The 20,590-nt window shown below is 48.7% G+C and overlaps 6 protein-coding genes across 6 annotated transcripts; 5 read left to right on the forward strand and 1 right to left on the reverse strand.

Annotated features, from left to right (window-relative positions):
- Window positions 1–101: 101 nt before the first annotated feature.
- On the forward strand, window positions 102–3,052 carry N7458_001593 (GH92 family glycosyl hydrolase; the record flags this gene model as incomplete). The annotated part of the gene is made up of 10 exons (XM_056904976.1): window positions 102–497; window positions 564–710; window positions 769–866; window positions 929–1,455; window positions 1,506–1,596; window positions 1,649–2,190; window positions 2,253–2,341; window positions 2,393–2,463; window positions 2,531–2,623; window positions 2,680–3,052. The coding sequence occupies 10 exons, from the start codon at window positions 102–104 to the stop codon at window positions 3,050–3,052; spliced, it is 2,427 nt and encodes an 808-aa protein (XP_056769083.1).
- Window positions 3,053–3,788: 736 nt separating this feature from the next.
- Window positions 3,789–4,260, forward strand: N7458_001594 (uncharacterized protein; the record flags this gene model as incomplete). Its single annotated transcript, XM_056904977.1, has 2 exons — window positions 3,789–3,791; window positions 3,928–4,260. The coding sequence occupies 2 exons, from the start codon at window positions 3,789–3,791 to the stop codon at window positions 4,258–4,260; spliced, it is 336 nt and encodes a 111-aa protein (XP_056769084.1).
- Window positions 4,261–6,513: 2,253 nt separating this feature from the next.
- On the forward strand, window positions 6,514–7,678 carry N7458_001595 (glycoside hydrolase family 16 protein; the record flags this gene model as incomplete). The annotated part of the gene is made up of 2 exons (XM_056904978.1): window positions 6,514–7,316; window positions 7,381–7,678. 2 exons carry the CDS (start codon window positions 6,514–6,516, stop codon window positions 7,676–7,678), a joined length of 1,101 nt encoding a protein of 366 aa, XP_056769085.1.
- A 1,360-nt stretch (window positions 7,679–9,038) lies between these two features.
- N7458_001596 (Bifunctional cytochrome NADPH reductase) lies at window positions 9,039–15,278 on the forward strand (the record flags this gene model as incomplete). The annotated part of the gene is made up of 14 exons (XM_056904979.1): window positions 9,039–9,159; window positions 9,222–9,467; window positions 9,523–9,963; window positions 10,020–11,006; window positions 11,072–12,605; window positions 13,150–13,245; window positions 13,302–13,422; window positions 13,494–13,668; window positions 13,726–13,796; window positions 13,847–13,929; window positions 13,980–14,065; window positions 14,116–14,517; window positions 14,579–14,661; window positions 14,712–15,278. 14 exons carry the CDS (start codon window positions 9,039–9,041, stop codon window positions 15,276–15,278), a joined length of 5,013 nt encoding a protein of 1,670 aa, XP_056769086.1.
- Window positions 15,279–15,501: 223 nt separating this feature from the next.
- Window positions 15,502–17,001, reverse strand: N7458_001597 (LLM class flavin-dependent oxidoreductase; the record flags this gene model as incomplete). Its single annotated transcript, XM_056904980.1, has 1 exon — window positions 15,502–17,001. The coding sequence occupies one exon, from the start codon at window positions 16,999–17,001 to the stop codon at window positions 15,502–15,504; it is 1,500 nt and encodes a 499-aa protein (XP_056769087.1).
- Window positions 17,002–17,640: 639 nt separating this feature from the next.
- N7458_001598 (sodium:solute symporter family protein) lies at window positions 17,641–19,939 on the forward strand (the record flags this gene model as incomplete). Its single annotated transcript, XM_056904981.1, has 4 exons — window positions 17,641–17,932; window positions 17,981–18,241; window positions 18,295–18,572; window positions 18,629–19,939. 4 exons carry the CDS (start codon window positions 17,641–17,643, stop codon window positions 19,937–19,939), a joined length of 2,142 nt encoding a protein of 713 aa, XP_056769088.1.
- Between the last annotated feature and the right edge of the window lie 651 nt (window positions 19,940–20,590).

Below are 20,590 nucleotides of genomic sequence, written 5' to 3' on the forward strand. Positions count from 1 at the left end.
CATATCTCACCCACTCAAATTTTCTTCTCTTCTTGCGTGTGCGTGGATATTGAACTGTAGAGAGAGTTGGCTTTTCAAGAAACTTGTTCCCCACATCTAAGATGCGCCTAACCCCGAGACTAGCTCCTATTATAGGGGTAACATTGCTTACAGGTACTACGTTAGCCGCCAAGGTAGACCTATCGCAGTATGTGAACCCACTCATAGGCTCTGAAGGCCCTGTTCCGGGCTCGGGCTTTGGTGGAGGTGATATCTTTGTGGGTGGTGCGCGTCCATTTGGTGTCGCCAAGGTTGGAATTGATTCGACGGCCGCGAATTGGAGCACCGCTGTGCTTAATGGAGGCTGGACACCCGATGGCAATGTTACGGGTATCAGTATGATGCATGAGAGTGGAACTGGTGGTTCTCCTAAATATGGGTTGATATCGCAGATGCCTTTGACGTCTGTTGATAGTCCTGTCAATATCCTTGACAATACAACTTACAGCCAGCCGAGGGTGCGTCGCCAAAACCTTGTCTATGCCAAGAAAATGCTGAGAGACTGATAAGTGTGATGATATCAGATTGGTGACGATATAGCTCGTGTCGGATATTATAAGACCCAGTTGAAGAGTGGTGTCACTGTTGAGTTGTCTGCGTCGCGACATGCGGGCATCATGGAATATTCTTTCCCGGAGGGCGAGAAGCATGTGCTTATTGACGTTTCTCATGTACGCTGCTTTGAGAAGTGCTGATATGCTCGAGTATAAGCTGATGCTAGTTTTGCAGTATCTTCCCGGATCTCCTGGTGATGCGAACGGCCAGTTTTACACTGGAGGAGAGATTCAGATCGAAAACGATGGGAAGACATACAGTGGTTATGGCACGTATGTCGGAGGATGGAACAATGGTGAGTTCTTGCAACTATGCATGGTAATGAGACTAATAGCCATATCCAAGGCGCTCCATTTACTGTTTACTTCTGGGGAGAATTTGCCGAGAAATCGGACAGCACGCGAACATTCTCTGGCGTCAACACGGATCATATGCCTCGGTACCACAACCTTGCAGATGGTGGTGTCAGTGAGCCGGTATATGGGAACAGCACGAGGAAGGTAGTCTCTGGGCCAATGAATAATCGCATTGGTGCACTTTTCAGCTGGAAGAATGGACCTGCCTCGTCCGTCATCTCCCGTGTTGGCATTTCCTCCATTTCCACCGACAAGGCTCGCTCGTACATTCAGAAGGAAATTTCATCATGGAAATTGAATGACACCGTAACTGATTCGGTTAATGAGTGGAATGATGATGTCTTCCAAAAAGTCCAGGTACCATTGGATGATTCCGCTAACATGACTCATGTTCGTTTGTTGTACAGCTCTTTGTACTTCATGCATTTGATGCCATCGGATCGGACGGGAGAGAATCCTCTGTGGGACTCAGGAGAGCCATTCTGGGATGATTTCTATACAATGTGTGAGTATTCGTGTTCTTGAAATGTGCAGCAGCTTTCTGACGAAACCAAGGGGATATTTTCCGTTGCACTGTCAGCTTCTACCATATATTCCAGCCCGAATACTACGAGTCTATGATTCGAAGCTTGATTGATATCTGGAAGTATGGAAATTATTGCATTGGTTTTAAGTTCGAAGCGCTGACATTACACCAGACATGACGGCTATATGCCAGACGGCAGATCCGGCAATTGGAATGGTCTTGTTCAAGGTGGATCAGACGCAGACAATGTCCTCGCTGATGCCTATGTCAAAGGCCTCCGTGGCGCCATAAATTGGACTGAGGGATATCTAGCAATGAAGAAAGACGCCGAGGTGACCCCCTACAACACATTTGACCCAACAGACCTCACTGCCAGCACAAAAGAAGGCCGTGGTGCACTCGACGACTGGAAGGAGTTGGGCTACGTGTCTCAGGACCACAATACCCGGTGCATCTCCCGTACTGTCGAATATAGTCTGAATGATTTTGCGGTCAGCCAGGTAGCTGCTGGAGAGATGCCTGAGGACCGAGAGAAGTATCTCAACCGATCTGCTGGGTGGCAGAACATTTGGGACGCAAGCGTGAAGAGCCTGAACTTCACGGGCTTCTTGGCACCAAAGTTCTCGAATGGAAAGTTTAACAGCAGTGGCTATGACCCGCTCTACTGCTATGACTGCGAGTGGTCATCATACACGTATGAGGGCATTCCATGGGGTAAGACAAAAATCTTTAACGAAAGTGAAACCGAAAGAGCAAGCCATGCTAATCGCCTCTAGAATACTCATTCGTCATTCCACACGACTGTGAAACACTAATTGAATTGATGGGTGGACCTGAGACTTTTGAGTCTCGTCTAGACTTGATGGTAAGTACCGTCAAGCCAGGATCGATTCTAACGACTGATAATGGTGGCTAGTTCCAACCGAACACGTCCGTCCAGAATCTTGGGGCAAATGGCGCAGGTATTACCACGCTGATCAATATCGGGTAATTATTCCTGGATATCACTGGATCTTACAAAAAAAAGAAACCTCTGCTTACCACATAATCACAGGAACGAGCCTGATTTTGCAACACCATACCTCTACAACTACATCAACAAGCAGGCCAAGAGTGTCGAGCGATCTCGCAGCCTTGCGAACCAATAGTATGCAACAGAACTAAAAGTTCTCTATATCTAACACCGCTAATGATTTGTAATAGCTTCAAAGACGCCGCATATGGAGTCCCAGGCAACAGTGATGCTGGTGCAATGAACTCCTGGCTATTGTGGCAGATGCTTGGCATCTATCCCATTGTCACACAGCCCGTGTACCTGATCTCCTCTCCTTGGTTCCCCGATCTGAACATGACAGTTAGTGGAAACAAGACGCTGCGCATCTCTGCGGCAGGTTTGGATACTGGATACCACGTTCAGAGTGTGAAGATCAATGGGAGACAATGGACCAAGAATTGGTTCGGGCATGACGACGTCATGACTAACGGCGGCCACATTGAGTTTGAACTTGGCCAGGATGCGAAGCCGTGGGAGTCTGGAGAAGTGCCACCTTCACCAGGACATGTCCAGCTGAAGTAGCGGTGCATTTGACTAGTCGTGTAGAAAGGATAGATTGGGATTGCACTGATCAATTGAATCCTTCGGTGAACATCCTCGTCTTCGATGTAAGTCTGGAAGCAATGCGATATTTAGCCTCAATTTCCAGCCAACGCAAAGGCAATACCCCATATGGGCCCATGACCTGCATGAGTCTTGCATGAAGGCTTGTCCAGTCGTCCATTCAATTGCCCCGCTCTTTAAAGTCTCAACCCCCTCAGCCGTAGTCTTCCGAGTTGTCAGCCAGCAAAGAGCGCCATTGGAGTAGTGCTGAGAGGTAATATCTACCGTAACAACGGGTGTCGATATGTCCCTTCAACCAATAGTTGCGTGTCCTGATGCCAGTTTCCCGGTTTGTGTTACTAGAGGGCCGATCGCTGCTTTTCAGGGCGCCAAGACCGACGTTCTTTTGACGTCAGCGCGGGACAGGAAGAAGAAGTTGGAAATGCGCTTTATGCCGCGGCGGGTTTTGTTTGCGAGTTATAAGTTATGAGACTTTGTGCCCCGTTTCGAGATGATTCTTCCTCGTCCATTTTGCAACCACTCTCGCAGGACTGTGGTTCAATTGTTTGCTTCGCCATTGTCGCAAGGAGTCAATACTCGGCGTTGATCCAGTCCTCAGGCGTATATTGGACCTGGTCTGATCCACGGGAATAGACATTCGTTTCTAAATCCCTTCAAGATCATTAAACTACCAGAAGTGGTCTTACTGGACCCAATGGTAAGTTCCTGGCAAGCATTCCATGGCCCAATCACCCCAAGCTTGGGCGGGCCCCTGGGCCTCAGAACCATGGCTCCAAATCCAACACTGGAGCTTCAAATTGATCATATACTGAATCGTGTCTCTTGCATCCTAGGCTCCCATTGACTCTCATCTCGCCCCGCGTGACTCGAATGGCTGCCCGAGTACACTCTCCGGCGGCTCGATCGCCGGAATCGTGATCGGCTCCATCTTCGGTACGCTTTTTCTTATCTGGCTCTGGCGCTTCTTGAAACTACCTTGGGGCGGTGACGACGGGTCGGATGTCGGATATCGACCTCCTATTACTCGGACCGCAGCTGGGGACGAGAGAAGGCGAAGAAGACGACGGCCATCCAATGTGGATTACTATGTGGAGAAGCCGCGGAGTAGTAGTTCACGACGATACCGTGACGAGGTACGGCGACCGGCTAAGGTATACTTATCATGAGGCGATAATTGAGGAAATTGCGCTGGGAGGGTGTGGGTATGGTAATGGAGTAAGGATGGATGGATATCGAAAGGCGTTTTAAGGTGAGTTCAAGTCGACTAGTTTTGAGTATTTCTGGAGATTGACGAACAGATCCTTCTATGAACGAGGCACGAATTTTCCAACGAATGATGACGAGATATGGATTGACTGCTATAATTTCTTGAACGGGAGTTTGTTTTCTAAAATTATTACTTCTGGACCCTTGCTATAGGTTCCTACTTATCCTCTTGCCTTCATACACGACTGCCTAGGACCATGATTTTATGTATTGACTCGTGCAGCATGCACTGTATTCCAATATTCGACCAGACATCGATCCTGCAATGCATGTCTAGAGTTCCTAAAGTGAATTTATCTTGGACAGCGACTGTAGGAAGTACAAAAAACTGCGTAACGCGACCGATTAAAATGCAATAGAAGGGTTCAGTTCTAATCGGCTCAGCAGTTGAAGATGAAATTGCAATCTGCATCAACAGTCTTGGCCCAGGTGCGCCGCCGCCCAGCTTCACCGCTGGCATTTCTTCTTAGACGAATGAACGTAGTCAGTGGCGGTGCTTTAGAGTGATTCGTTCAAATTGTTTGCTTAGACTGGATGAACAGGCTCCATAGGGACAAGTAAACGAGCAAGAACGAGCACCAACAAAAACCCAAACACCAAACACCAAACTGCTGGGGACTGGGAAATTCCCTGGAACTTGACCCGTGGGTCTCCGCAGGGTAAGACTTGGTTCTGTACGCGCGGTGATTGGGGTTGGACTTGAAGTGGAGAAAACCCAAACAAGTGGGAGACTCGCTTCAATTGGAGAAGAGTGGTCTCTGCAGAAAACTGTCCTACGTAAGTACAGTAATGCTGTCTCAAAATAGAGGCTCTGGATGTACATACTATTCGTGAGAAAGGGGCAACTGATTACCGACGTGTACACAATGTGCCAGTACTATCGCTTCTTGAATAGTGTACCGGATAATATCGATGTAATTTTACTTTACAATGTTCCGCCCAGAGATTCAGTTATGGTAAAACAACGGGGTAACCACATAGTACTGCTAGATAAACCAAACCATTGTCATTTGTGCAAGACCCTACAAAAGATATGAGAACAGCAGAGTCCAGTCTCTGTGTACTCGTGCAATACTGTAATTATCATATCTGCCCAGGTACTATTTTCCGTTCTCAGTAGGATATCCGGATGAGGCGTATTCTTTTGCTTTTACACGCTCCTTGGTCTTTCTTGGGGGAACGTCTAGACCGGGTTAATAACGGGGCTCGCCACTGGGCCTTTTTTCGACCCCTGAAAGCCGTTTATCGACTGCCGATAGACTAAAATACACCCATATTTGTACCCCACGAGACATGGAAGACAGTATGTAGCGAGTATAATGAATAGCATTCTACCGCCTATGGCAAAATCGCTCGGGGGTGTTCCCTCAGGGTCTATCTCCTGATCAGTCTTTCCCTTTTTCCCAGGGTGTGGTCCACTTTCCACCCCATCCCCTCTTCATCTCCGCCTGTATCCAGCTGTGGATCCTTCTAGTCTTATCGGAGTCCTACGATCAGCCAATAAGCACCCCTACACTTGTGCAGACTTGGCGGTCGCGCCCGCTTAAGCCCAAACGAAGGTGTGTGATTAGACCAAAATTAACACTAGCGGACCCCTGAAGGACCGCCAGGCACAGGACCGCTAGCTACTTGCTTGATGCAGTTTAGGGGCTAAGGTTAGCGTCCGACTTGCTTCACCCTGACTAACGACAATTGGTTAGAAAGGAAGAAATCATCATAATCTGCGTGTAGTTTTCCCCTTGCTGGCCACACAAAATACGTCAAAATACGTACACTCGCCGTGCACCAGGGAAACGCTAGTCCATAATGCCGCACATCCACTTGCTCGTCTAGCGTGGCGTTCCCTTTTCCCCCGAACTTCTCTGCTGAAGCACCCTCTTCTCCATCATCTCCTTTCTCTTGATCTCTAGAGATACCCTGCTGTTGGTGGCCTTTCCGCCTTTCCGATCCTTTTGCCGTGTGATTCCATTCGCACATTCATTCGCTCTTTGATTTCTATATCTCGAGGGTTCAGTATATGCACTCCCCCTTGTCCATTCATTATCGCTTTTTGGTTGGAATTGCCCATTCAGCAGCAGTATCTCAGTATCTGAGGGGGAAACTATAGCCTTGGTGTCTTTTCTATATATTTGAATATCGCTTTGTCTTCCATGATGAAAAACTTCTTGACTGTCGCTGCTCTTGCAGCCCTGGCTGGCTCTGCCGTCGCCCAAACCTCTACCGACTGCAATCCCATGAACCAGACCTGTCCCGCTGACACGGCCCTCGGAACCGAACATACCTGGTGGTTCAACTCGACGCTCGACTCGAAGATTTGGGACATGAAAACTGGTTCGATATCCTACACTAGCGATGCTGCAGAGTTTACCATCTCGAAGGTCAACGAGTCCACCCTTCTCCAGTCCAACTTCTACATATTCTTCGGCGTGGTAGAATCCTGGGTCAAGATGGCTAAGGGTGCGGGTATTGTGAGCAGTGTGGTTTTGGAGTCGGATGATCTGGATGAGATTGATTGGGAATGGGTTGGATATAACACCAGTGCGGTGCAAACCAACTTCTTCGGCAAGGGCAACACGACTACCTACGACCGTGGCAAGACAATCTATATCGCCAATGCAGACACTGAGTGGCACAACTACACAACCTGGTGGGACTCTGACAAGCTTGAATGGTGGATTGATGGCAATCTCGTGCGAACTCTGCTCTACACTGATGCGACTGCCCTGGGTGGCAGGAATTACCCGCAAACACCATGCCAGGTCAAGATCAGTAACTGGCCTGCTGGTTTGAAAAGTGCTGCCAACGGTACTATTGAGTGGGCAGGTGGTTTGGTGAACTATGATGAAGGCCCATTCACTATGAGCGTTCAGCGTATGCGTGTCCAGGATTTCCACACTGGCAAGGAGTACAGCTACGGGGACAAGTCTGGTGACTGGACCAGTATCAAGGTGGCAGGGTGAGTGTCATCACCGAAATATCTTCTGTTACGGATCAACCAACTGACCACCATCTTCTTCCAGCGGAAACTCGACCGTCCTGGATGAGCTCAACAAGCCCCCTGCGAAGACACTGGCCGAGAAATGGGCCGACCTTGGCAACGGTGCGCACATTGGAGTTTACGCTGGTGCTGCGGCTGCTGGTGTCCTGGCAATTGTTGCTTTGGCACTCGTCTGCTTGCGTCAGCGCCGGAAGGGTCGCCTTGAGAATGCTCTAGACGACTCGCGGTACGCTACCGAGCGCACAGAGATGGAGAACTACCAGAACGACTGGAAGCAGAGCGAGTGGAAGCACTCCGGCTACAGCAAGGTTATCAGCTAGTTCCGCTAACACTTTATGTGTTTCTCACTCGTCATGTTTCTGTTTTCATTTCCTTGTTCTGTCTATCATCACGAACGGTTCAACGAACCTTGCTCCCTCTCTGTGTGCGGTGTCCCGGTTTTCTCAGGCACCATCATGACTTCCCGATATGGATGAGTTAGCGTAACTCGTTCTGAGTGCCTTCCTCTTTATGAAGTCTGCCATTGCCGGGGGAGAGTAACTACCTAATGACCTTTTCCATCTTGTCCCAGCGTGTTGCCGCTGTTTCCCACCTGCGCTCGTTTTATGGTGGCCCTTTCCTGTTGATATCCATCCTTCGGTTCTTCGTCTTTTCTCAATCCATCGGCCAAAATCCGTGGGCGTTGTACAGTGTTGCCATCGTCTCCAGCCTTTCCTCATCCTCGGTTTCCTCTATAGGTCTCCTTTTTTTCATACACGCACGATTTGTACATATCTCACCAAGACATTGGGTTTCTTCTTTTGATCTTGTTTTGTTTATACGTAAACATTGCTAGTTTGTTCAACAGGTACTCATTAAGACAATGTCAAGGGATAAGTACCCTTACATCGATAAATCAAATTCCCAGGCCTAGACTGCTAAAATTAGTCCCTGTACGGCGTCCCTGGGCCTCGGCGATCCATCGACCTGTAAGATGACCTCATCATTCAAACAATTAGTTAGACTAACCACGATGGACACAAGCCTGTAAGATTAGCATACTACAGTAGCTATGTATCGATTATCCGTAGACGAAGCTGTTGCTTCAGTCGGCCCGATCGGTGTCCACTCTCCGTCTCCGACCGCTGACTCTGCTCTCGGGCACCGTCAGAGACGGCAGAGGCATCTTGGCCAGCTGAATGTTCCAATTTCCCACACACGACTTGGCAGCGGATCGCCCGATCGTGAAATGATTGGTTCTGCAGCAAGCCGAGGCTCAAGGGTGGATCCAGGCATCGACGAAAAGTTTGGCTTGCCCCGTCCAACCCCCTGTGGCGAGGCAACTCGGTGTCTATGAATAGGATTTGAGCATAATGTTCGATGCTATATGAAATATGAAGATTAGGGCGATTAGTTGAAGGCTGAACAGGAATTGAAAAGCGTCGTGGTTCGTCGTTCATTCCACTCTCCCAAGAATCCAGCTTCAGTTCCAAAAAGGCATCAGCCAACCATATATCTGGTTACATCTCTCTCAACGAATCACTAGTCTGGACGGGCGATCGGAATTGATGGCACCCAACCCCGCCATCTCACTAATTTAGCACACAGATCATCCCTCCTTCTTTCTTCTTGACTTCCATCCTCCTTCTTCTCACACTACCGTCCCATTAGAATCGATATCTCCAGTTGAAAGCCTCTGCGATGAGTGCATCCAAGGAGATTCCCATTCCGGGGCCAAGGGGTGTCCCTATTTTGGGAAATATCTATGACATTGAACCCGAAGTCCCGCTGAACAGCATTGACTTGCTGGCTGATAATTATGGTGAGTCTTCAAGGCCCTCAGTGAAGATAGAATAATAACTTCAACTGCTAACTATTGCACAGGAGAGATCTTCCGTCTCACAGCCCTTGGCAATCAACGTGTCTTCATCAGTTCACATGAGCTGATCGATGAGGTCTGCAATGAAGAGCGATTCGGCAAAATTGTCACTCAAGGTCTGAAGGAAATTCGAAATGGCACACACGACGGCCTTTTCACAGCCAATTATCCCGGCGAAGAGAATTGGGCGATCGCCCATCGCATTCTTGTGCCTGCATTTGGACCGTTGATGATCCGGGGCATGTTTGATGGTAAGGACGGACCATGATCCCTCTGCACAGCTAGCCCTTAACTAATACGCGTCAGATATGTACGACATTGCAACTCAATTGGTGATGAAATGGGCGCGACAAGGGCCCCACACGCCAATTACAGTGACTGATGACTTTACACGCCTAACTCTTGACACCATTGCTTTGTGTTCAATGGGTACCCGCTTCAACTCCTTCTATCATGACGACATGCACCCTTTTGTCGAGGCGATGGTGGGTTTGCTCGGAGGCTCAGCCAACCGAGCCCGACGACCCGCTCTTTGGAACAACTTGCCTACAAGTGAAAACAGCAAGTACTGGAGTGACGTGGCTTATCTGCGGAATTTGTCCCAGGAGCTAGTTGACGCCCGAAAGAACAACCCAGAAGATAAGAAGGATCTTCTCAATGCATTGATCCTGGGCCGTGACCCTCAGACGGGCAAGGGTATGACGGACGAGTCGATCGTGGATAACATGATCACTTTCTTGATTGCCGGTATGATTATGTCGCATGCTGCTGTTGATTTGGATAAACACTGATGATGACTTAAGGCCATGAAACAACCTCCGGCATGCTTTCGTTCCTCTTCTACTACTTACTCAAGACGCCTCATGCTTACAAGAAAGCCCAAGAAGAGGTCGACCGTGTCATCGGTAGACGTAAGATTACAGTGGAAGATATGTCGAAATTACCGTATATCACAGCCGTTATGCGTGAGACACTACGCCTCAAGCCAACAGCCCCTATGATTGCCGTTCATGCCCACCCTGAGAAGAACAAGGAAGACCCTGTCACTCTCGGGGGTGGCAAGTATGTTTTGTATAAAGATGAACCCATCGTCCTTTTGCTGGGCAAGATGCAACGCGATCCGAAGGTATACGGCCCGGACGCGGACGAGTTTCGACCAGAGAGGATGCTAGACGGAAACTTTGAGAAGCTGCCGAAGAACGCATGGAAGCCATTTGGTAACGGCATGCGTGGATGTATTGGTCGTCCATTCGCTTGGCAAGAAGCACTCCTCGTTGTTGCAATCCTGCTCCAAAACTTCAATTTCCAGATGGACAACCCCAGCTACGATCTTCGTCTCAAACAAACACTCACAATCAAGCCCAAGGACTTCCAGATCAGGGCCTCTCTCCGTGAGGGCCTGGACCCCACTAAACTCAGCTTGGCCCTGAGTGACACTGCCGGTGTGCACAAGGATGTGGGTGTCACGGAACGGGAGAGGAAGCCCAAAGTTGCTCCAACCAACGGAAAGATGAGACCCATGCACATCTTCTACGGAAGTAACACCGGTACCTGTGAGGCCTTTGCCCGGAGACTGGCGGATGATGCTGTTGGGTATGGATTTGCTGCGCAGATCAGCTGTCTGGATTCGGCATTGCAGAACATTACCAAGGAAGACCCAGTCGTCTTTATCAGCGCATCTTACGAGGGTCAGCCGCCTGACAACGCGGCTCATTTCTTTGAGTGGCTCAGTGAGCTCAAGGGTGACAGCCTGAAAGGGGTCAATTATGCAGTATTTGGGTGTGGTCACCGTGAGTAATGCTCGTGCAATCGATTCTTGCTCTACAGTCCAACTAACTTTCTTAACCTGCTTTAGATGACTGGGCATCTACATTCCACCGCATTCCCAAGGCAGTCAATGAACTTGTTTGCGAGAACGGCGGAAATCGCTTATGTGACCTTGGTCTGGCAGATGCAGCAAATTCAGACATGTTCACTGACTTCGATGGCTGGGGCGAGACCGCCTTCTGGCCAGCTATCGTGGCTAAGTTCGGCGGTGGCCCCGAACAGATCGTCAAGTCCAAGTCCTCACTGCAAGTTGAAGTGAGCTCAGGTGTACGCGCATCTACTCTCGGCCTCCAGCTGGAAGAAGGATTCGTGGTAGAGAACACAGTTTTGACTAAGCCCGGAGTGCCTACCAAGCGACTTCTCCGATTCAAGTTGCCATCTGATATGACCTACCAGTGTGGTGATTATCTTGCAGTTCTGCCTGTGAACCCAAGTACTGTCGTTCGCCGCGCAATTCGTCGTTTCGACTTACCCTGGGACGCTATTTTGCGTGTCAAAAAGCCCTCGTCTGGTTTGGCACCGCCATCGATTCCTCTGGACACGCCTATCTCGGCCTTTGAGCTCCTGTCAACATACGTCGAACTCTCTCAGCCAGCATCAAAGCGCGACGTCAAACTTTTGGCCGATGCAGCTATCGAAGACGCCGAGGTCCAGGCGGAGTTGCAATACATTGCTTCTAGCCCGAGTCGATTCACAGCCGAGATTGTGCAAAATCGTATCAGCCCTCTGGATCTACTGATGCGTTACCCGTCAATCAAGCTATCGATTGGTGATTTCCTGGCGATGCTTCCACCAATGCGTGTTCGCCAGTATTCAATCTCTTCATCTCCCTTGTCAGACCCATCAGAATGCTCAATCACTTTCTCCGTTCTGAACGCGCCGGCTCTTTCAGGCATATCTGAGCCAGGTAGCGAAAGCCCTGAAGAGTATCTTGGAGTTGCCTCGAACTACCTTTCCGAGCTGCAACCCGGCGAGCGTGCTCATATCTCCGTTCGCCCTTCAAACTCTGGGTTTAAGCCTCCAGTCGATCTCCAGACGCCAATGATCATGGCGTGTGCTGGCAGTGGCCTCGCTCCATTCCGAGGATTCGTGATGGACCGTGCAGAAAGAATCCGTGGACGTCGCAATTCCATCGATGCCGCTGATGTTCCCGAAAACAACAAGCCGGCTAAGGCTGTGCTTTATATAGGCTGTCGCACGGAGGGCAAGGATGATATCCACTCGGATGAGCTGGCCGAGTGGGCTTCACAGGGCGCTGTCGATGTTCGTTGGGCATTGAGCCGCCCTGCAAATGGATCACCTGGAAAGCATGTGCAAGATCTAATGCTTGAGGACCGGGTAGAGCTGGTCGATTTGTTTGAGAAGGGGGCGAATATCTACGTCTGTGGCAGCACTGGTGTTGGTAGTGCTGTACGGGACGTTTGCAAGACTATGTACTTGGATCATCGCCGTGAGAAGATTCGTGAGGCAAAGGAGACTGGGGAGCAATTGGGTCCGGAGGCTGAATTAGGTGAGGATACCGCTGCGGAGCGATTCTTTGATCAGTTGAGGACGAAAGCGCGGTATGCTACTGATGTGTTCACTTGATTAGAAGACTGCCTGTTTCCTTGTCATTGTCCTTTTTCTGCCTGGCCCTGTTTTATGACGGGCCTTTCTTCCAATAATAGCTTGTTGCAATATTCTAAATTCAAGAAAGCTATCCATTTCTCCCATGGCAAATCATATCCCTGTAGTATGAAGTGATGATTCACCAATTGTATTCCAAGCTATACGAATCCTTTCTACCCTGTCCCTTCTATTTCTAATGCTGTCATATTCTACTGAGAAACAGCCCCAGTTTTGTCGTGTGGGGCCTGCCCCATCATCAACCTCAGCAAGTACCGACAGCTTCTCGTGTTGCCCACACATTGGACAGAATCCGGGGGAATGTGGAGGCAATGCGGGGAAGACAGGGAATGGTCGATCCCTGCCCCATCTCTGGAAAAACTAGTTGGGTTGCAGAACAGGGAGAGCTCTTAAGGGGGCGAAAATCGCCCAAATGTTCTCGAAATCTAGGATAATTGATTGCTCTTGAAATATCAAACGCCTTACGCTTTCTGCTTTCAGCCCGACGAAAATCGTGATTTCCCCTCGAGTGAAACCATTAAGCTCCATTATGCCGAAGGAGGAAATACCGGCTGCAAGGCCGTATCTTGTCCACAGGTACCTCGCTGTGCACAATAATTGCGTGTCGTATTCACCTAACCCCTTGATTATAGCCATGCCCACGAGGGCGAGATTCCTGGAACTGTCGATCTTAGTGCTGCCGAGGGCGACGACACGGCATATGGACAAGCTCTGTATCCCGTTCCAGCCGAGGATCCTAACGACCCACTGCAGGTACGTATGAGATTGGTGACCATATTGAACATGGTCAATGATCATATACTGATTCTCGTCTACTCCTCTAGTGGCCTATCTGGAAGAAAAATGTCATCCTAATCATCGTTGCCGTCTATTCGTTTCTCGGCAATAGCTCCCTTACTGGTCCATCGGTCTACATTGGACTCTATAGCAAGGAGTTTGGGATATCACAAGCGGAAGCTTCTGGGTTGATCTCTTATCCTAATCTTGCTTTTGGATTTGGTAGGATATACTCTTTTCTTGCGGCTAATTCGCACGTTTCTGACATGCGTTCTCTAGGGTCATTGATCCTGGTTCCTCTGTATCTGAAGATCGGTCGACGCCCGGTGACGCTGTTGTCAATGTTGACAGTAGGTATAACAGTATATTATTTTCTTTCCATATGCTAATGACCTGGCAGTTTTTGGCCGGCTTAATCGGAGCCTCTCGATCAACATCTTATACGGGATTGATGATTGCGCGAGTATTCCACGGCTTTGGCAGGTAAGTTCGAGATATTCTAAGAATAGAAGATTTCCACTAAGCTCCACCAGCGGGGTTTGTGAAAGTTTGCCCGTACAGCTTGTGAACGACATTTTCTTTCTTCATGAAAGAGGAAAGAAAATTGGCTACTATACCAGTAAGTGGTCCAGTTGATGTCATAGCAGTATAGGAGCTGACGAGAGACAGTATGTCTCTGCCTCGGGTCAACAGGTCCTCTCTATGCAGGCTACATGCTTGCGGGCGGCTATTCGTGGCGACTCTTCTTCTACGTCGAAGCAGCCTTTGCGGGTGCCCTCTTGATCATGGCTTTTTTCTTTGTTGAGGAGTCAACCTATCACCGCAAAGAACAACTAACGACGCCAATTTCTTTGAACCATTCCCCAACAGCACTTGACACAGATGAGAAATTGGAGGATAATTTCCAGTTAGAGAATGTATCATCTATATCGGTACCGCCGCGAAAGAGCTTCTTGGTGACACTCAAACCGTGGGGCGCCATTGATCCAGATGCAGAGTTTATCATGACTATTCTCCGCTCTTTTACTTACTTCCTAGTGCCGGCCGTATTTTGGGTAATTGCAAGCTACGGTATGAGCTCATGGAACATAGGTCGAGAATGGGCATATTTTTGGCTAATTGAATTCTGTAGGACTCTACATTGGCCTGGGTGCTTTGGCATTCAACTACACTTTCCCTCTGAAGATCACTGAGCCACCCTACAACTGGAGTGAGGTAATGTCAATTGACTTTAACCCATTTCCAGCAGATCTGACTAGTCCTAGACGAACTCCGGTCTCATCGCGGTCGCCAGCTTCGTCGGTTATTTGCTTGCTCTTCCATTCTCTTCGACCTCTGACCGACTAGCTGCATACCGAACAAAGCGTAACAATGGAATCCGAGAATCCGAAATGCGTCTACCCGCGTTGTTCCCAGCCCTTCTTCTAGCCCCAGCCGGCTTGATTGTATATGGGTTCACTGCCCAGCGCAATCTTCACTGGATGGGATTCTTTGCTGGAGTGGCCATGGATCAATTTGCGTCGTACTTTTACTTTACTTTTACATTAGCTTATGCGGTCGACTCTTACTATGCGAACACCTCGGAAATGCTTATCGCCATGAATCTAGGAAAGCAAGCAATCTCGTTTGGAATGGGTTCGTATTTGCTAGATTGGATTCTGTCTAGAGGGTATGCGGTTGTGATCTCGGGAATTTTTGGAGCAGTTCTTCTTGTCAACAACCTGATGGTGATTGTTTTCATACTCTTTGGAAAGAGAATAAGGAGATGGACTGCGCAGTCATGGCTGGGCAAGCTACATCAGCGAACTGCGACGAGGGATATGACGCAGTGAGCATAGGCCAATAGGCAATTGGATTTGTTAGCTTTCGCCAACAATCTGATAAAGCAATTTCAACCTGGGAAGTGTCACAGTAGAAGCTTCGGTTCTTGATGAAGCGAATATTCAAAGTGCCTAGTTTCATCGAGTGAGTTCTTCAGCTTTAACACGGGGAGTTGATATAATTATGACCATCGTACTTGGTCATAAGTTAGCGACTAACCTTGGACATCGCAATCTAGTGCGAACTTTTGTCAACCCCGCCATCAAGCCTATCTCCATGCAAATATTTGGGAGTTCTTTCTCCTGCTCTCCACTTATACTTGCTCCCTGTATGATCCTCTGGCAATCGTTTAGACCCAATAAAAACTTCTCGTGCAGTCGCGCCCTCGTGCTCCACCTCTGACCGGAAGCGGCCTCGTCGTCGCAATTCAGGGAGCAGAAAATCGATGATGTCTTCAAATGTTCCAGGATTCGCAATATGGGCGAGATTGAACCCATCAACACCAGACAATTCGACCCATCGCTCTAACTCGTCTGCGACTGTGGTGGGACTACCGATCACCTTAGCCTGGAGCCCACCAACACTGATGTACTCCACGATACGTTTCTTCGTCCATGGCAGGTTATCTGTACCCGGAACAGTTGCCGACCATCTGCGCACGATGGATTGAACCCGAGGCGACTCTGCGAAGCGGAAGTCTTCGTCATCAGAATAACTTGACAAGTCGATCCCAGTCCACCCACCGAACAGAGCCAGTGCACCCTCGGCATCTGCATACTGCAAGTACTCCTCTCTTTTCGCTTCGGCTTCCCCGTCAGTCGCGGCGACAATCACATTGATTCCAACAATAATCTTCAAGTGATTTGGATTGCGACCTTCCTGCTGAGCGATCTTTCGAATATTTTCCACGGTTGCTCGAGTGGCCTCTGGAGTCTGGCCACCTATGAAAATCGCCTCTCCATGCTTGCCCCCAAATCCATTGCCTGCTTCGGATACTCCGGCTTGAAACAAGAACGGAGTTCTTTGGGGTGATGGCTCGCAAAAGTGCGGGCCAGGAACTTCGAAATATTTTCCCTTATGATTTATCGGGAGCACGGCGTCACTTGCGATGTATGTACCAAGTTGACGGTCGGCCAGAACGGCATCATCTCGAAAGCTTCCTTCCCAGAGCTTGTAGAGCACTTCCATATACTCATGAGCAATTGCATATCGTTCGTCGTGGGGGATCTGGTCCTTCAGTCCATGATTTCGTGCAGCACTGTCCAGGTAAGACGTGACAATATTCCACGCTAACCGGCCTTCGCTGAGATGGTCGACCGTGGAGAGTCGGCGAGCGAGCGCATAGGGCTTCTCGTACGTCAAGCTGGCGGTGACCCCGAATATCAGATTCTTTGTCACGGCTGCCATTGCCGGGACGAGATACAGTGGATCATTAACCGGAAACTGCGCACCTGATGCCAACGCAGGGACCACGTTGGCAGGGCCCTTGTACACATCGTAAGGGCCCAGTGTATCTGCAATAAACATGGCATGGAAGCCTGCTTTATCAAGCAACTGTGCGATGTCTGTCCAAAAAGAGAGCTTCTTGTACTGATCGGTCTTGTTCCTCGGGTGCTTCCAGAGCCCAGGTGCTAAGTGTCCAGGAGTGTTCATAACAAAAGCATTCAGAATGATCTGTTTCTTAGTCCCAGGGAATTTTTCCCTATCACTGGTGCTTTCAAGATTATAACCCATATTGTGTCAATAGTTGTATTTCTTATGGACGGTTGAAAGAAAATCACCCAGGTTTCAGGTCCTTGAGTTCCGGCATCGGGATCGGGGCATGGCTGGTATAACACTCCTTCCAACGTTACCAAGACAATCTCGACATCGCTATTGTGCGAAGGCGTTATCATCTCGTTATCCCCAACGATGATTTCAAATTAGTTTACACAGCCCTATCGGCCGACAAGACATTCTTGTTCTCAAAGCTGTGGGGTAAATCTGTGGCGTGATTTGGTTGTGATTCGACAGTTGTTTTCTCGCCATCGCGTCGTGATTGCACGCAATCCTGACAGAATTACTTCCAACACAGGCATGTTATTGGAAAGATGAATTTTTTTTTACTACTACTGTTGTTTCTTATCATCTCATTGCCTTGTCTCTTGACCAATTGGTCCTATCGCTCTCTTTCATCATCGAACATAACGCAATTGGGTATACGTACGACGTGATAGGCATTAAACACATGGCAGTCCGTCTAGCTGCACGGTTCATTCCGCAGGATTTTGGCTGGACCCTGAACAGCATATAAGAGTTTGCGATATAATGGGGACTGCAACTGATAATCAATTCTGCCAAAATAGCAGACTGGTCTGGAATCAGTGAGCCAGGATGTCCAACACGATTGACACGGCCAAATTGGCCTTGATCTCCCAGGGATCGGCATATGGCCTTCTCATCGGCCTCAGTGTCGTCTTCTGCGGAGTAATTTTAATTGCGCTGAAGGTTCAGAAAGCATATCTATCTGAGGATTCTGGCAAGTCAGAAATGTTCATGGTGGCTAATCGATCAGTTGGCACCGGCTTAACAGCTTCCGCTGTATTCTCATCATGGATGTGGATCAATGAGACAGTACTAGCAGCAGCAATGTGCTATCGCTACGGTCTAGCTCTTCCACTGGTATGTGCTTCTCGAGGTGACAATACGTTTCATGAAGCTAACATGTGTATAGTGGTGGGCCTCTGGTCTTTGTTTTCAAGTTGCATTGATGGCAGCTCTGGGCGTGATGGCAAAATTCGAGTTCCATATGCGCATACGTCTCTGGAGGTTGTCCGCATGAGATATGGAAAGATTGGACATATTATTTTCATTGTGCTGAATCTTGTGAACAACGTCTTTGGATGTGCCTCGATGATCATGACTGGGTCACAGCTGATTTACGGTGTCTCTGGGATGCATTTTGTTGCAGCTACCATTCTTATCCCGCTTGGAGGTACGGCTCAAAATATACCCTGATCTTATAGATCGGCCTCTAACAAGAAACAGTGGTGCTCTATACCGCAGTGGGAGGCTTGAAAGCTACTTTCCTCACAGACTTCCTTCACACGGCCATTGCGCTAATTCTTATCATCTACTTCACAATTGCGGTCCTCACCAACTCTGCCGTCGGTGGCTTGGGTGGCCTGTATGACAAGGTTGTGACTACTGCAAGCGAAAATTATATTTCGGGAAACTATGAGGGATCACTCCTTACATTCAAGTCAAAAGGCGCAATTATCTGGAGCCTGATTCTGAAATTTGGAAACTTAGCCCTAGTTGTTATGGTAAGATGAGATCACTGATCACCGATTTTACAAGCAGCTTACAATCAAAAATTCAGGATACCGCGTTCTGGCAAAAGTCTTTCGCAACCGAGGTCCGGGCCACTGTACCGGGCTATAACATCGCAGCAATCTCAGTTTTTGGAATCCCATGGGGACTTGGAACTGTCATTGGATTGACGGCTCGAGCGATTCAGAATACACCCATCTTTCCAACATATCCCGGCCCACTAACTTCCACAGAAGTCAATATGGGCATGGTGATGCCTTATGTCCTCAAGGCTCTTCTTGGGGACAAGGCTATCATTGGATTCTTCTTCTTACTTTTCATGGCTCTTACTAGCACTATCTCATCATCGATGATTGCTGTCAGCAGCATTCTGTCATATGATCTCTACAAGACCTACCTCAACCCCAAGGTGACTGACAAGCAACTTGTGCGGGTGAGCCACCTAACTGTGGTCATTCATGGAGTCTTCATCACCGGAATTTCAATTGCTTTGAATTATGGAGGCGCCAACATGACCTGGATTGGTTATCTGCGACCCATCATTTCGTGTCCCGGTATCATCCCGCTGATCCTCACATTGTTCTGGTCACGCCAAACTCGCTTAGCAGCGATTGCGTCACCTATCCTCGGATTCCTCACTGGGCTTGCTGTTTGGCTGGCAACCGCACAGTCCATGTATGGAGCCATCAACATCAACACCACCTCGAATATTTATCCGGCATTGTATGCAGCGATTGCATCTTTCTTCACACCCGGTCTCTACTCTGTCATATTGTCCCTGTACAAGCCTTACAAATTTGACTGGCGCGAGTTCCTGCGCATCGAGCTAGCAGACGAGGCTCATCTTCACGCTGCCTCTGACGTTTGTACACTCAACGAGACCAGTGACGACGAAAATTCTAGAAGTCACAAAGATGTTTCTACATCTATCAATGCAGTGCCAAACGGCCCTGACTCCGCACTAACCAGAAAAAGCGATCTCAAACCACCTGGAGACGAAAAGACTTCAACAGAAACCTGGACATCACCCAGAGCTACTCCCAATCTTGACGATGTCCAACATCCCTTCGATGAGCAAACTTTGAAGGAGCTATACCGCTGGCTAAAGATCGCATGTATCATGTTTGTGGCCATTGTTTTGGTAACATTCGTTGCTTGGCCACTTCCGCTGTATCGTGATTATATCTTCACAAAGTCTTTTTTCTCTGGATGGACTACAGTGGCCATCATTTGGCAATTTGGTGCGTTCGGCGCAGTAGTCATATTCCCTCTCTACGATGGGAGGCACGCAATCGCGACTGGTGCGCGCGGTATTTGGAGATCTACCAAGGAGTTTTTAGACACGAAACAGAGGCCGTGATTTGTGGAATCCAGAAGTTGTCCACCGATGATTCAAAAGTGGGCCATATTTCGCAATGATAGATTATTTCTCTGATTCAACTCTTCCGACTCCATTATTGTTGTTCGTAGATCACGACAGACTCAGCTGTTCTTTGAACGCATCTCACACAACTACACTAAGAAACGAGACTTACATGATCAACCGAACTAATCCAAGACTGGCAATAAAAATTCCATGCCAAAATGGGAGTCGAGGAATGAATCAAGAATCGATGTCTTTGAATCTAATGCAGCGCGCCTTTATCGTTGTGGAAGATCTAACAACAATCCAGCAAAATACAAAAATCCAATACATACAACAGCCAAAAGTATGGCCGGGCTCACCTAGCGCCCATCGTTCGGTCGTGGGCGCCTCGCCGCTTTACCTAGGCGGGCTTCAGGCAGCTTCAGGCGGCTTCAGGCGGCAGTTCACCCACCTGAATATTCTTCACCCGAAGACCGCCCAGGGTGCAGGGCAGGCCGTCAAAAGGCGTATTTGCATACCTTGACACAGGGAAAGATTTCGCGAGCCGCTGGTATAGAGAGCGACGATAGATGAATTATAAGTACGCGCTAGGAGCGTCTAGCAGCAGTCTCCCACTATTCAGCCTCCCCTCTTACCTCGTCCCGC

Source organism: Penicillium daleae, assembly GCF_028827525.1.
Source record: "Penicillium daleae strain IBT 16125 chromosome Unknown utg000002l_segment0_segment0, whole genome shotgun sequence".
In the NCBI taxonomy this organism is placed as follows: Eukaryota; Fungi; Ascomycota; class Eurotiomycetes; order Eurotiales; family Aspergillaceae; genus Penicillium; species Penicillium daleae.